The sequence below is a fragment of the Vombatus ursinus genome, unplaced genomic scaffold (genome assembly GCF_900497805.2).
Source record: "Vombatus ursinus unplaced genomic scaffold, bare-nosed wombat genome assembly UNPS02014793.1, whole genome shotgun sequence".
NCBI classification, from domain to species: Eukaryota; Metazoa; Chordata; class Mammalia; order Diprotodontia; family Vombatidae; genus Vombatus; species Vombatus ursinus.
In genome coordinates this window covers 20,684,277-20,699,948 of record NW_020954571.1, presented here as the reverse complement: position 1 = coordinate 20,699,948, position 15,672 = coordinate 20,684,277, and the positions used below count along the sequence as shown (strand labels likewise).

Below are 15,672 nucleotides of genomic sequence, written 5' to 3'. Positions count from 1 at the left end.
GGTTTGGCTTTTTAAGATTATATTTTTATAGGTGGAGCCAAGAGTAACATGAATCAATATAGCAAGTTTCCCCCAACTCTTCCAAACAGATCTAGAAAACTCCAGACTGAAGCTTGATAGGGAAATCCGAGAAAAACTTACAGTGAGTTATTTTTCAAGACAAGATCATTATAGGGAGACAGAGAGGTCTGTGGATATAGAGACAGGGGGTCTGGCCAAGAAGAGCACGAAATGTAGAAAACTCCATTGCTCTGAAGTTCTGTGCACTTGGTCAAGAAGAGGTCCCTAACTCGTACAGGGTCACTATACCCAGGGTATGAGAACAGTTGCTAACTATCATCTTTGCTTCCCACTACTCAGTTTTGGGTCACAGATCCAGGGTGGACTAAGGAGAGGACCTGTCCCAGGGGTGGCATTCTGGGGTAAGAAGCTAGTTCAGAAGTCATCAGTACCCGTGTGGCTCAGACCCCAGCAATACAGCAGGGTCTCTGGTCCAACTTCTAGCCTAATCTGAAGCCTGCAGAAGAAAAACTAGGGCAGGAATCCTAGGCCAAAGGGAAGCCTACAGTTGTTACTCTGAACCAGCAGAGCTTCGTGGTTGGCTGATAGGGGCCAAGCTCAGCAGTAGTCTACTGTTGTTCATATCCAACAAGGACAGAAACTTACAGAGCTCAAGCAGTGATAAGACTTTGCCCTAGATCTGATCACTTCCAGATCCCTAGCCTGAGCTAGACCTGAGATCCTGGAATAATACAACATTTGGTACCCCAAGAAAGCAGCAATGGGACCAATCCTAGACCTTCCTTTCAGAAGTGCACAAAGCCCAGCCTTAACATCCCAAAACAGCCCAAAGTCAGTAAGCAAAGTGGAATAATGAGTAAACAAACCAAAAATCTCACCACAAAAAGCTCTTAAGATAATAGCACTGCTCAAGGCATCAACCTAGAAGAAGAAAATGTTACTCAAACATTTACAAGCAAAGCCTCAAAGAAATATACAGTTTGGGCATAAATTCAACTAGAATTCCTAGGAAAGAGGAAGGAAGAGTTAAAAAATTTTATTTATCAATGAAATGAGGTGTTGAGAGGAAAAAATGGAAAAGAAATGAAAGCTATGAAAGAAAGAATTGGAAAGGGAATTAATAGCTTGGTATAAGAGATACAAAACCTTTCTCAAGCAACAAGCTTCCTGAAAATTAGAATGGATCAATAGAAGCCACTGACTGCATGAGACAAGAAGAAATATTAAAACAAAGTTGGAAGACTGAAAAATATAGAAGAAAATGTAAGGTATCTCATAGTAAAAACAACTGACTTAGAAAACAGAGTGAGGAAAAAAAATTTAACAGTCACTGGACTGCTTGAATGTCACGACTAAAAAAAAGAACCTGGCCATCACATTTCAAGAAATTTTAAAGAAAAACTGTCCAGATCCTCTAGAACCTGAAGGCAAAGGGAAAATATAAATAATCCACTGGCCACCTCCTAAAAGAAAGTTCTTAGGAATTCTCAGGAATATTACTGTCAAAATCCAGAGTTCTGAGTTCAAAGAAAAAAAAATAGGGCTGTCAGCCACAATATTCTAGAAGGCAGAAGATACAGGCTTTCAGCCAATAAGAACTGACCTGACAAAACTGAATATAACTTTACATGGGAAAACATGGCCCATTAATCAAATACAGGACTTCTAAGAATTCCTGATGAAAAGAACAGAGCTGTGTAGAAACTTTGAAGTTCAAACATAAGAGTTAAGAGACAAATAAAAAGACAAGAGAACAGTGATAAAGGACTAAACAAGGATAAACTGCTTACATTCAAATATGGAGAAGTGACACATGTGTCTCCCCCTTGAACCCTATAATAATCAGGGGTCACAGAGAGAGTCTAAATGAAGCCTGGGAGTGGTTCTGTTATGTCTTCATGATCTTTAGAAAAGAATGGAAAGATAGGCAAAGAAGAATACATTAGGGAAAGCAGGAAAAGGAAGGTCAGGGAGAATTATCTCACATAATCAGAGGGTAAAGGTAGGTATCTACACAAACAAGGAGTAGGAGATGGGGAGGGGTATGGCTGACACTTAAATCTCATTCTCATCTGAACAAAGAAGGGAAGAATACACACATATACATGAGTACAGAAATATATTTGATTCAACAGGGAAGTAGGAGGGAAAGAGGAAAAGGAATGTATTAGAATTAGATGGTCATTAGACCAACAGATTATTCCTAAGCAAAACACATTTGAACAAAGGATGTACAAAAATATTTAGAGCTCTTTTTCAGGTGGCAAAGAATGGGAATCTGCTGGGGTATACATAAATTAGGGAATGGCTATAAAATTATGGTATATAAATATGATGGAATACTATGGTACTATAAGAAATAAAGGGAATGGTTTGAGAGAAACCTGGAAAGACTTGTATGAACTGAAGCAGAAGGAAGTGAATTGAACCAGAAGAACAATTTATACAATGACAACAATATAGCAAAGATATAAAACTTTGTAAGAATTAGAAACTTAGATCATTGTGATGACTATCCACTATTTCAGAGGATGAATGATGAAACATGCTACCCACTTCCTGACAGAGATGAGGAACTCATAGTGAAGAAGGGGACTTTTTTTTAATATGGCCAATGCAGAAATTTATTTTGCTTGAATATATGTTTGTAAAAAGGATTTAATTTTTCTTTTGTTTATATTGGGTGACAGGAGTGGGAAAGAAGGTGAATTTTTACTGACTGAAAACAATAAAATATAAATTTTAAAATATTATGTTCTTACCTGAAATATATCTATCATGTGCTAATGAAATTAGTGGTACGTCGACTTTTCCTATGTAAGTATTCTGCTGGGTGTCACTATCATCAAATACATAGAAACTCAGAGACTCTGACTTTAGATATCTATCCAAGTTCGTATTCATTGGCACTGGGAAGCACATGTGATCATCAAACTGGGGATCATTGCTGTTTGGAATGATGGCTGTATCATGGTCTGCAAAATCAAAGAACTTGTATACAACATATGGATTTGGCTGCACGTGACTTTTGGTTGCTCCAGACTTCAGGTTGCTACAGCATTTTATTGTGATATGGAGTTCATTTAAGTTGTCATCTGAAGTAAGACTGAGATAAGCAGTTTTGGGTATCTGCCGATTTAAATGGAAAAATACATATTTAAATCATAGCATACAACTAAAAGATAAACAGTGGCTATCAAATACAAAACATAATCATTGCTAATACATACACATGTGGAATATATTTCATAATTAATTTCTCTAAAATAATAGGATGTTGACATTTAAGAAGAAATAATGTTTTCTTTAATGTTTTTAAGTTGTAAATCGGGAGCCACATGAAATGGCCAAGCTATATGTACAACAAATTAGGATGAGTATATACTGAGAGTTTATTGTAGCAAAATAAAGCTTCCAATAGAGTTTATCTGACATACATTTAAAAATAAACATAACCATTAGTGTGTTGCATGGTCACTGTAAGCATAAATAGTAAGTGAAGTGGAAGATCCAAAAACTCCATCTTGTCTAGTTCCCCCTTACCTTTTCCTTCCCTCCATAATTTGCTCCATCTTGAAGGGGTTGGAAGGAGAACAGAAAGAACAAAGTGACATTTTATAGCTCTAGGATCTGAGCCCTTTGATCTTTCCCAAGGAACCAGATCTCTCCTCTTCACACTACAGACTGACCTCACTTGAGAAGTTCCATTTCTTTCCTCCAGGTTGGCTGGCTTGTTCATATATATAAAAAGCTAAGGGATGCTTCCCAGAGAAGGGTCTAGGATTAAATTTATTTGGCAAACAGAAAGGTGTACACAGGGATATTTTGTATTGTGTGTAGCTTAGCAGGAACTATGAAGAGAAACTGAAATCTCTAAGTTTCCCAGAGAAAGAATGCCAGAACCAGCAACTGGGTCTCAAAACCCACTTTGCTTCTTGCTAATTTGATTCTTTAACAATATTAGGTTAACATTTCTAATTTATAGCAGGGATGGACAAAATTGTATCTGAACCTCTTCTATCTCAGAAAAGGATATAATACTTATCAGTAACAAGTATTCAATCTGAAAGGTAGAAATGGGTTTCCTTCTTTCCTTATTTAAGTACTTCTTTTAAAATTTATTTTTATTTTCTGAATTGTTTTATTTTAAAGTGTAAGACTATATCAAGTAGCTTCTAATAACTATTACCATTATTCTGCTTCGAAATTAAAAAAAAAACTTATCACTTAACATATAAGCACAATATGAGTTCTTGACCAGCTAATAAGTAAAATACTCAGGATTATTTTGTGAGGAATTTTTTAGCTACAAAAATAAAGAAATCCTATGGACCACCTATTACTAATACGTATACTGCATTTTTTAAATTTATAACTTCTTTATAACATCTCTCAAATATGTCTCCTTTCCACTCACATAATCACAATCCTAGTTCAGTCTCTTATCACCTTGCCATGACTATAGAATAGCCTCAAAACTGATCTTCCTGCCTCAAGTCTCTCCCCACTCCAAAGTATCCTCCACTCTGCTGCCAAGGTGATTTTTTTGGACAGCATAGGTCCAACCATGTCACTACCCTCTTCAAGGAGCTTCAGTGGCTCCCTATTAGCTATAGGATTAAATATACTCCTCTTGTTTGCTTCATTACCTGACCGTTTCCTACCTTTCTAGCCATCATATATTTTGCTCTCTCCACATATCCTATAATATGGTTATACTGGCCTGCTTGCAGATTCTTGCTCTCTATGCCTTTTCACTGGCCTCCTCCTAACCTGCTCTGCTTTGAACTGTATTTCTACCTCTTGGTTTCCTTGGCTTGCTTTAAAACTCAGCTCAAGGCCTGTCTTCTGCAGGAGGTATTAGTCTTAGTGCTGGCACGTTCTCTCAGAATACTTTCCATCTACTCTTGCATATATTTATATACTCTTGCATATATAGCTTGCATATATTTAGTTTTTTACAAGTTGTTTTCCCCATTAAAATGTCTACTCATGGAAAGCAGGGACTGTTTTTGCTTTTATTTGATTCTCTACTCCTTAAAGACTTGTTGACTTACCAACTTAATTCTATACCATGGCACATTAACTCTGAAACATCCTGATTCTTAGCAAATGAAATTTAAATGTTTCTAGTTTATTTTGTAATTCAGAAAGTTTGCACAAGAGAACACTTTCTGTGAATAGTACTAACTTACGATCAAATAGCAGCTATGCATTTTCACAGACAACATATATCCACAAAAACATAATTTCTAATCAAGGTTACTTGAATGATAAGAGAGGAAGAAATTTTTTGAAAACTTTTTTAGCACAACATTTAAAGGAAAACTATTAAGAAAATACCTGCATCATAAAAAGGCCCTAAAAATTGCTTACCTGATGCATTTGCTCTGGTCTCTTAAAATTGGATGTTATATAGCCTAAAGCTTTTGCTCGTTCTCTATACAGTCTAATTGCTTGATCCATAGGAACTCTTAATCGGACCCAATATTCTATTGTGCCATAATGTGGAATGTCTCCTTTAATTCCTAAAAAAAAAATGCATTCTGCTATTTCAATATTTTTATAAATGAAAACAGATAGGTACCAATGTTAGTAATATTAGAACCAGAAATGTTATGTGGAGTAGAATTATACATGCTCTGCACAAATGATGTTTGAAGTGCAAATAACAGTGATGAACACAGAAGAGCTATGCTTGCAAGAATGAATTTTGCCATATGTTGAATACCCTCATGTTAAATGTGCTAAGCTATATTTGGTATATGCCAATTTGTAATGTAAAATATCATTTAATCCTTCTGAAATACGAATGAGATGAACACATATGTTTACTCAAGCACATACTCTTTCTGATGCTGTAGTAGCTGGTACCCACAGAACCTGAGAGGTACAGGACAGAACAAAGCATATGCAAATATAGTAACCTCCAAATCACATTTAAGACACATTTTAAATAAACATATCAAAAGTACCACCATATAGATTAAACATATTAGAAATGTGACAAATATATTGCTGTAGGAAAATGATAAATGTTGGAGAGGATGTGGGAAAATTGGGACACTGATGCACTGTTGGTGGAGTAGTGAACTGATCCAACCATTCTGGAGAGCAATTTGGAACTCTGCCCAGTGGGTAACCAAACTGTGCATACCCTTTGATCAGCAATACCACTACTAGGACTGTATCCCAAAGAGATCAAAAAAAAGAGAAAAGGACCTACATAAGCAAAAATATTTATAGCAGCCCATTTTGTGATGGCAAAATATTGTAAATTGAGGGGATGCCCATCAATCAGGGAATGGCTGAACAAGCTGTAGTACATGGATGTAATGGAATACTACTGTGCAATAAGAAATGATAACCAGACAGATTTCAGAAAAATCTGGAAAGACTTGCAGGAACTGATGCAAAGTGAAATAAACAGAATCAGGAAAACATTGTACACAGTACCAGCAAAATCATGTGATGATCAGCTATACATGACTCAGCTCTTCTCAGCAACACAATGATCCAAGACAAGTACAAAGGACTCAGGAAGGAAAATGTCAATCTATATCCAGATAAAGAACTGATCGATTCTGAAGGCAGATAGGAGCACATTTTTTTCACTTACTGTATTCTTTCTTGTTTTTTTTTCTTTTGATCTGTTTCTTCTTTCACAACTGTGACTAATATGGAAATATTTTTACATCATAGCACCTGTATAAACTATATAAAACTGCCTATCATTTTCAGATAAGGGGAAGTGAGGGAGAAAAATGTAGAACTCGAAATCTTGTAAAAATGAATGCTACAAATTTTCTTCCCATGTACCTAGGGAAAAAATAAAATACTATTAAACTTAAAAATACATCGCTGTATATGGTTCTGCTTAGAGATAGTGGACTAAATTTCTTAATGTCCCTTCAAAGTCTAGGACAGGGTGGGGAACCTGTGGCCTTGAGGTCACATGTGGCCCTTTAGGTCCTCAAGTACAGCTCTTTGACTGAATCCAAACTTCACAGAACAAATTCCCTAAATAAAAAAGATTTGTTCTGTAAAACTTGGACTCAGTCAAAAGGTTGTACTCAAGGACAAAGAAGGATTCTATCTGATATTAAAGAGTTTCTAATATTCTGTACATGAGCTATTCTAAATATTACATTATTTTGTTAAAGATATCTTTGATAATAAGACACCAATCTGGTTAACAAATATTTTAGTTACAATCATTAATTAAAGCCTCAGCTGCATATCAATATTATTAATAGTATTTGTATTTACAAAAGGTATGTGTGTTCAAATATGTGGGGTGCTAACTCAGGTAAACTAGAAAATATGGTTCCTGATCTAAAGGCACTTTCAATCAATGAAAGATGACACTGATGTGGGCATCAATGTATAATACATGACAGGTATGTAGTATATAGCTAGACTTACCAACCAAATTTGCAGCACCAAAAATTCGACCATTCTTTTCCAGGATCTCATGGAATCGCAACTGGCATGCAGCAACTGTTTCATAATCAGTACTATATGCCTGGTGGACCTCAAGAGTGACACCATTTTTCTGTATGTACTGCAAAAAGAAGTCATTAACATGGACGAGATACTGAGATGTGAAGTTATACACTGGATGGAGACCAGACACTACAGGAGTTGTCTGCAGTTCAAAATCATAAAAAGCATAAGTACAGAAAGTGGAAGGTTCTTGATCTCCTGATGCCTGGATAGCTTCAGATGAAAGGGTCAGTTTGCTGATATGGATTTCAAATAGGTTCTCTCCCCGTTCTAAATGGACAGCTTCATTAAATTCATCTACAGGATCATCTGGCATGATTTCTGGTTTAAATCTGTACTGCTTTGTGCCATAGGCAATATCCTTTAATTGGGCTGCAACAACAGAAGATAAGGAAGTTAGTCATTCTCTAAATACATTGTCTAAGCTTAGCATATGAAAGGACAAGTTATCCTAAGATGGTGGCTGGTACTAAAAGAGTAGCTTTTAATGCATGTCTATAATTTCAAACTAGGTCTCTATTCCATGGTACTATATTAAAGTACACAAAAATACTTCATTTATCCAGTAGTCACATATCTAAGAACCTTAATTATTCAAAACATAATTGAGTGGCAGGCAGCAAGCAAAAAGGCCTCTGAATAGTAAAAATATTAGTTACAAAATGCTATGCACTTTACTCTTGAAAGCATTTCGGTCGAGTACAAAATTGTAATAAATTTGTTAATCTGATTTTCTAACCCACTACAGAATAGAATCAGTGAATTTATCAATTAAGTACTGGAAATTTGAAAGGGATTGTGGGTTATGGGGACAGGTGATGGAAGGAAGGAACCCTGGGCATAGATGTGGATGATATTTTCATTTGTCCTTAATTTTAAATATAAGCTTATAGAACTCAGTGCTCTGGATCAAAGAATTTACTTTATGCATGCTGTACCTTCTAATTTCCGGATACGTGCAGCTCTAATGTCAAGAAGATGAACATACTGTTTTATTTTTAAGTCATAATCTTGTTGAAAACTTTCCAACTTCTGGGATACTGCTTCAACTTCCATCTAAAAAAACATGATAGTACTATAGATGAAAGACTGAACAACTTGAAATCAAGGTGTCATTTTTTTCCCCAAGAATATTTTTCAATGAATTAATGTTCATTCAAATAAACCTGTATTTACAGTGGTCTTAATGCCCCCATGTACAAACCTGCCTATTAGCTTCAAATGGTCAGATGGACCCTGCGTGAGTTCAGAGTGCCTTTGTACTTCCAAAGAGTGATGGTAGTAACGTACATCCTAAGCTGCCTCTGACTCAGGACAAATCAGAATAAACAAAACAATGCATCCATTAGATGGAATGATAACTGAATGCTTCTGAAAGGTCAGACTTTCAGTGTACTCAATGATGCAGAATACAAATGTACATAAAGAAATGAAAAATGCCTTTGTGTGGAGTGAGGAATCAGTGTTTAGCTCACAAATTTAGAATACCTCTCACCTAGAAAACTGTACATAAACTATGATGGCAGATTAAGAGCAAGAAGTCGTGATTAGAAGCAGCAGAAGAGACAGCAGAAAGATAAAAAAAGAACTATGAAAAGTAGATAGAACTATGAGAGGTTATTTTGTGAAGGCAAACAGCTCTATATAATTCAATGTGACAGATATTTAAGTGCCTACTATGTTTAGGGCACGTGTGCCTACTATTTTAAGTGTGTTAGTGGATGGAAAGAAGAAAATGAAACAGTGCTTGTCCTAACTGAGCTTCTGAGCCGTAATAACCTCTGAGGGCACCGCTGCTTCATAGTGGAATAGATTCATAGTTTGTTAGAGTTACAAGAAGCCTCAGAGACCATCTATTCCAAACCTCTTCATTTTACAGCTGAGGAAACTGAGACTCAGAATAGATAAGTAACTTAGTGAAGGTCAGACACAACTGGCTTTTTCCAGAGCTGAGATTCAAACTGAGATCTCTTCCTTCCACTGCACTATAGACTAATCATCAATACTTAAATATGATTCCTATTGATTTTCATCAAAATTGAATTATGTTTGATATAGATATATTTTATGAGTGAAGAGGGAGATATAAAATTTGGGGCAAATTTATTATTACAAAAACTTACGTAAAAAATAATTTTATTGTTTTTTTAGGGATAAGATTTGGTTATCTGGAAAATTCACTTATATGAAACAGTTCATTTGCTCAATGGTGCTGGACAAATCAAATTTACTGTCCCTGTGAAAGAAATGTAAGCTTTGAGGATTTTTTGGTGGTAGCTTCAATAGAGAAAGAAAGATGTGCAGAAAAAGCCCATACATTCAACTGAGACATTTGGAGCTAGGAGCAGCTCTTATGTTCATAGGCTCATCTTTTTTAGAGTTGAAAGGGACCTTAGAGGTCACCAAGTTCAAACTCCTTATTTTACAGATAAGGAAACTGAGACCTCAGAGAGAATAAGTGACTTACCCAAGGTTACGTAAGTAATACGTAACAGAGCCAGAATTTGAACCCAAGTCCACTCATAAATTCTAACTCTCTTTCCATGGCACTATTGCTACTTTCCCAGGTAAGATCTATTCAAGATTAAATATATGTTTCTGTATGTAGATTTTAACACTCAGGAAAAGTTAGGAATTTGTTCCAGTTTTAGGTTTACACACAATTTTTATCAATGAAAAACCTTTGTTGAACATCGACCAGGTTCTATGAATGAAAAGAAGTCCTCATCTTCAAGGAGTCTGTGGAATATGACTGATATGTATCAATAAGAAGTTTATTCTTGGCAATGTTCACAAAAGCTAACTTCCATTTTTGTAAGAGCTGTTCCAATCTTGTTAAGTGCTAATACAAAAACCAGTTTTGCCAGAGCTTTAGGATAATAATACATGTAACATGGCTACTTTATATAACATAATAACACCTTTTATCAAATGAATTAAGATTGTCATAGAATTATAGATGTAGATCTGGAAAGTACCTTGGAGGGAATCTAGTCTAACTACCTTATGTTAGAGATGAAGAAACTAATTCCCAGACAGGCTAATTGATTTGTGCAAGTTCACATAGATAGTTCACTCAACCATTCCTTTCACTTTGTTTTTCTTCCTTATTTCTACTGTTTGCTATTGTGAAGTATGCTAATTACTAGCAAGAAAAGGCTGAAGTTACTGGAGAAAGTTCCACATTCTCTTTTCTCATTTGTAATATAAAAGCACTGGAGTAAATAATCCTTAATATTCCTTCTAGCTCTGAAATAACAATCCTTAGGTTGTAAGATCATAATTTCAGCTCTACTACTTACTAGCCGTGTGAACCTTGGGTAAGTCATTTAACTTTTCTTGGCTTCTGTTTCTTCATCTGCAAAATGATGTGTTTGGACTCAATTACATTTTTCCAATCTTTGCTAGTCCCTAGCCCTTGACTTTTAATAAGCCTTTCTATACCTTACTATTTAATATGAAAGAGAATACATTCCAGAGTTTACCATGTACATGCACATAAGAAACAAAAAGATAGCTTGTCTTTCATTTGGTCATTGTTGCCAATTTCCCCCCAGCTCAATAGAAAAGAGTTCCATTCATATCCAAACCTCATTGATTTGATTTTGGTTAGGAGGAGAATTATTCTTTCAAACATCTTTCAAATTTTTCAGATACACCATAACACGCTTTCCTTTTCCCACGCAATTTCTGTCTCCTCCCCCTTCTTACAATCTACCAACTTTTTTTCCACTAAAATTACTACTTTTGAAATATTTCTATAGGATAACATATTTATCAAACATTCCTCGACACCTTGACAAGCTTCTCATATCCCCAAGGGGGATGTCCTCAAGTTGGGAACCTCTGGCCCAGAAGAGTATGTATACCTCTTCTTCTTTCTACAAGTGTAACTTACGCAAATCATTTAATATTCCTGGGCTGAATTCAGTTTCCTGATCTCTAAAATGAAGGGGTTGACCTCTAAGTCATGACCTGTAAGGTCCTTTCTAGCTATAAATCTATAATCCTATGATTCTAAATTCAAGTAGAATTTAGACACTTGGATTTTGTGCTTTGTGCTCTGTTATGTAGGTGTGCTAGGAACTTGGTCAGACTAGGGGAAGGTGCAGGGTTTGTTTTGTTCCTTACTAAGTATCCCAATCACCTAATTACAAGAAGGCCACACCCAGGAATTTGTGGTAGTGGAGGATAATTAAATGTCTGGCTAACTCAGAAGTATAAACCTGAAAAATGAAATTTACTTTTAGAAAAAGAATAATGATTATTGTAACATCATCTTGAAGATACCCCATTTTATAATATTGATAATCTTACCTGATAATCTTTATTAATTTTATGCTGCATGATTAGCATATTTCTTGTCTTTTCTAATTCTTGCACTGTTTCTGCGTGTGTTGCCTGAAGTTCTCGAATTGATTTTTCTAGGTCCTTATTAATGTCACCATCAACTTTCTCTAGAAAGGAAAGTTGTCCACTTTTCTGCTCTTTTCTAGACTAGAAGGAAAAGGTTTTTAATTTAAATCAATTCAACAACAACAAAAAGAAAACATATTATGAACCTGTTAAGCACCAGGAACTTTGCTAGGTAGCGCTAATAAAAAGATAAACACGTAAGCACTGCCCCAAAGTATATTCAGAACATATGTTCTATGCACACAAAATAGCGACAACAACAACAACAACGCCTAATAACAGCTAACATTTATATAGCTTTTACTATGTTACAGGAACTGTGCTGAGTGCCTTACAATTATTAACTCATTTGATCTTTACTACAACTATGGGAAGTAGGTGCTATTATTATCTCTCTTACAGAAGAGGAAACTCAGATAGACAGAGAGTAAGTGACTGGCTCAGGATTATACAGCTAGTAAGGGTCTGTGGCTGGTTTTGAACTCAGGCCTTCCTGATTTCAGGTCCATTTCTCTGTTTACTGAGTCACCTTCTTGCCTAATGGAAGAGTGAGTGGACTTTCAAACATTTCTGATGAAAAGACCAGAGCTGAGTAAGATCTTTGAAATACAAAAAGAAGAGTCAAGAGAAACCTAATTTTTTGAACTTGGGGGGTTATATGATTATGTCAAGCTAACATTCTAATAGAGGCAGAAGAAACATATAAAATTCCTTCAGAACTTTAATATCTCCTTAGGGTATTGAAGGAGTTAAATGAAAAACAAAGAGGTCCTGGGGAAGGGTTGGGTCTGTTCTAAGAGTCTGAAGAGAAAGAGAAGAGGTAAAAGGAGGAATATACTAGTGTAGAAAGAAGAAGAGGATGGAACAAGATAATTCTCATAATTGGGGTACAATAAAAGAGGAATATATAAACAAAGAAGAAGGGATGGCGGGAATAGATATCAGTTGGTGGTTTCAGAAAAACTTGCATAAACTGATGCAGGATGCAGTGAATAGAACCAAAACAATTTATACAATGACAAGAGTACTATGAGAATGATCAACTTTCTATATCTACATATCTTTTGGACATGGCTAATGTGGAAATATATTCTGGCTGATTATATGTATTTGTAAAAGAGGTTTTGCTGTTTTTGTTTTCATCAAGAGGGCAGAGGTGGAAGGGAATAAAGGCAGACTTTTTATTGAAAAATATAAAATTTAATTTTTAAAAAGTCATGGAGAAAGAAGATGGGACATCCTATATGGGAAACAGCAAGAAGCTTGGTTTGGCTAGAATGTAAAGTATGTGAGGGGGAATAATTGTGAAAAGTTGAACAAGAGGTTTGTAATTCTAAAGGCAATGGACAACCATTGAAATTTCTTGTGGAAAATATATTGGAGAAGGGAGCCTTCCAGCAAGGAGACAATTAGGAGGTTATTGCAACAGTACAGACTAGAAGTAATGAGGTCCTGAACTAAGGGCGGTGGCTATGTGAGTATAAAGAAAGGAATGCAAAAAGTCTTGTGATGATATTCAACAAACTTTTGCAACTGATTGAATATGGAGGGTGAGAGAGAGGAAAGAGTTATGAAGGGCTTTCAGTATGTGGACTTAGGAGACTGGAAGGATAATGGCACCTCTAACAGAAAAGGCACTGCGTTTTTGGGAGGAGGATGAATTCTATTTTACACATGCTGTCCATGAACATCGAGGTGGGGATGACCACCAGGCACTTGGTAATGTGAGACTGATACTTAGGGTAGAAGTAAGTACTGGACATATAGATTTGGTAGTCATCTACATGGAGATAATAACTGAACCCATGGGAAGTGATGAGATCACCAAGAGAAAATGTAGAAAGAGGACAGAAGGCCCACATACGAGATGTAGAGTATATTCCAGAATAAGAGGAAGGGCAAAAGATGATGATACAGAAAAGGAGGAGGGAACAGGTTGATAGAAGTAGCCCCAGGAAAGAATATTATCATGAAAATCCAGGAAGAAAATATCCAGGAAGAAGTGGTTTTTCTTCTTTTTTTAAGCTAGGCAATGGGGTTAAGTGACTTGCCCAGAATCACACAGCTAGGGAATTGTCTGAGGCCGAATTTGAACTCAGGTGTTCCTGACTCTGGGGCCAGTGCTCTATCCACTGTGCCACCTAGCTGCCCTAAGGAAGTGGTTTTCAATAGTGCCAAACACATTGCAGAGAAGTCAGAAAGGATGAAAACTAAGAAAAGGTAATTGAATTTAGCCTTAAGATATCACTGGTAATCTTGAAGACAGCAGTTTCCATTGAGTGGTAAGATTAAAAGCCAGATTGCAAAGAGTTAAGATGTGAGCAAGAGAAAAGGAAGTAGAAGCAACAGATGCAAATAAATTTTCTAGAAAATTGGCTGTGAAAAGAGAAGTAACAGAATGATAATTTGGTTGGGGAGTTAGGGTCAAATGAAGGTTTTTTTGTTTTTTTAGAGATTTGGGCATATTTGTAGACAATAGAGAAAGAATCAGTAGGTGAAGAAAAACTGAAGAGGAGAGAGAGGGCGATGCTTAAAGGGGCAAGCTCCTTGAGGAAATGGGAGAGAATGGAATCCAGGGTACAAGGAGAAGGGGTGGTCTCAGCAAGAAGGACTATGTTCACCATCCACTCACATTTCAACCCCTACCTCATTGTCAGAGAATGGAATAAAATGGTGAGATATTGAGAATAGAAGAAAGTGAGGTCACAGAAATGGGGTTAGATTGGGAAAATAGAGAAGAACAGAGTGATTGGAGGCTGCAGTGGGGACAAAGAGTAGGTTTAGGAAAAGCAAGGCACAAGGAGAAATGGAATGATATAAAGTTATGGTCTGATAGAAAAATTTCAGTCTTTTAGATCACGGAGATGGAGTTATTGTGGGTAATAAGATCAAGAGTATAACTATCTTTATATGAAACTGAAAGTGAAGGTATAAGTTATGTGAGTTGAGGAACAGAAAAGTTAAATTATTTGATGGCCATTCAAATGTACAATGAAGTCTTCAAGAATAAGGGCAGGCATTTTTACGGTACAGATGAAGACTACTGTGGGCCTGAACTAAGAGGTTCAATGTTGAGAAGAAAAAGGACACTTGTGAGTCACTGAACAAAGGATGTTTATCTTGTCCAAAACCGACAAGGATAGACAGCAAAGATACAGTAGTTCTTAGCTTTTCTGAACTCCCCACTCCTTGTCTCCAACTATAAACATGCATTTGGTCAGTGTGACATCAGGGAATGGTGACTTGTGTGGTCTCAGGCAGTTACCAAGTCTGAGTGGCACCAGCAACATAAGCCTAGTATCTTTTATGCTCTAAGACCAAAAAGCTGCATGAGGGAAGCTGGAACCAATGAAGCTGGGGGGAGGGAGGAGAGGGGAAAGGAAGTCAGGGAGGTTATATCAGGAAAATAGCCATCCTATCACAAAAATTGTGAGGCAGCTAGGAAACTCCTTGAGAAAAGAGGAAAAATGAGCTGTAATCTGGTAGAATAAGTGACATCAAGATCTTGACAGGCTGATATACATATACATGTATGATATATAGAGTTTTCTAAAAACAGATACACACACACACACATACACACACACACACACACTACCCCTCCCCTCACATATATATCTCAAGATATACCCTGTATGTATAGGGTGAGCTAGATCTATCCTTTCTATCTATCCATCTATCCATCTATCTATCTATCTATCTATCTATCTATCTATCTATCTATCTATC

The 15,672-nt window shown here is 36.3% G+C and overlaps 1 protein-coding gene across 3 annotated transcripts in view; it reads right to left on the bottom strand.

Moving 5' to 3' along the window:
• RPGRIP1L (RPGRIP1 like) overlaps positions 1 to 15,672 on the bottom strand; it is a 131,397-nt gene that overhangs the window by 54,758 nt on the left and 60,967 nt on the right. For all 3 annotated transcript variants that reach the window (XM_027869632.1, XM_027869634.1, XM_027869633.1), the window contains exons 14-18: positions 11,845 to 12,024; positions 8,466 to 8,583; positions 7,447 to 7,899; positions 5,398 to 5,549; positions 2,784 to 3,150 (exon numbers count right to left, since the gene is read on the bottom strand). In XM_027869632.1, coding sequence (XP_027725433.1) covers positions 2,784 to 3,150; positions 5,398 to 5,549; positions 7,447 to 7,899; positions 8,466 to 8,583; positions 11,845 to 12,024 — 1,270 coding nt within the window. The remainder of the gene's footprint in view (positions 1 to 2,783; positions 3,151 to 5,397; positions 5,550 to 7,446; positions 7,900 to 8,465; positions 8,584 to 11,844; positions 12,025 to 15,672) is intronic.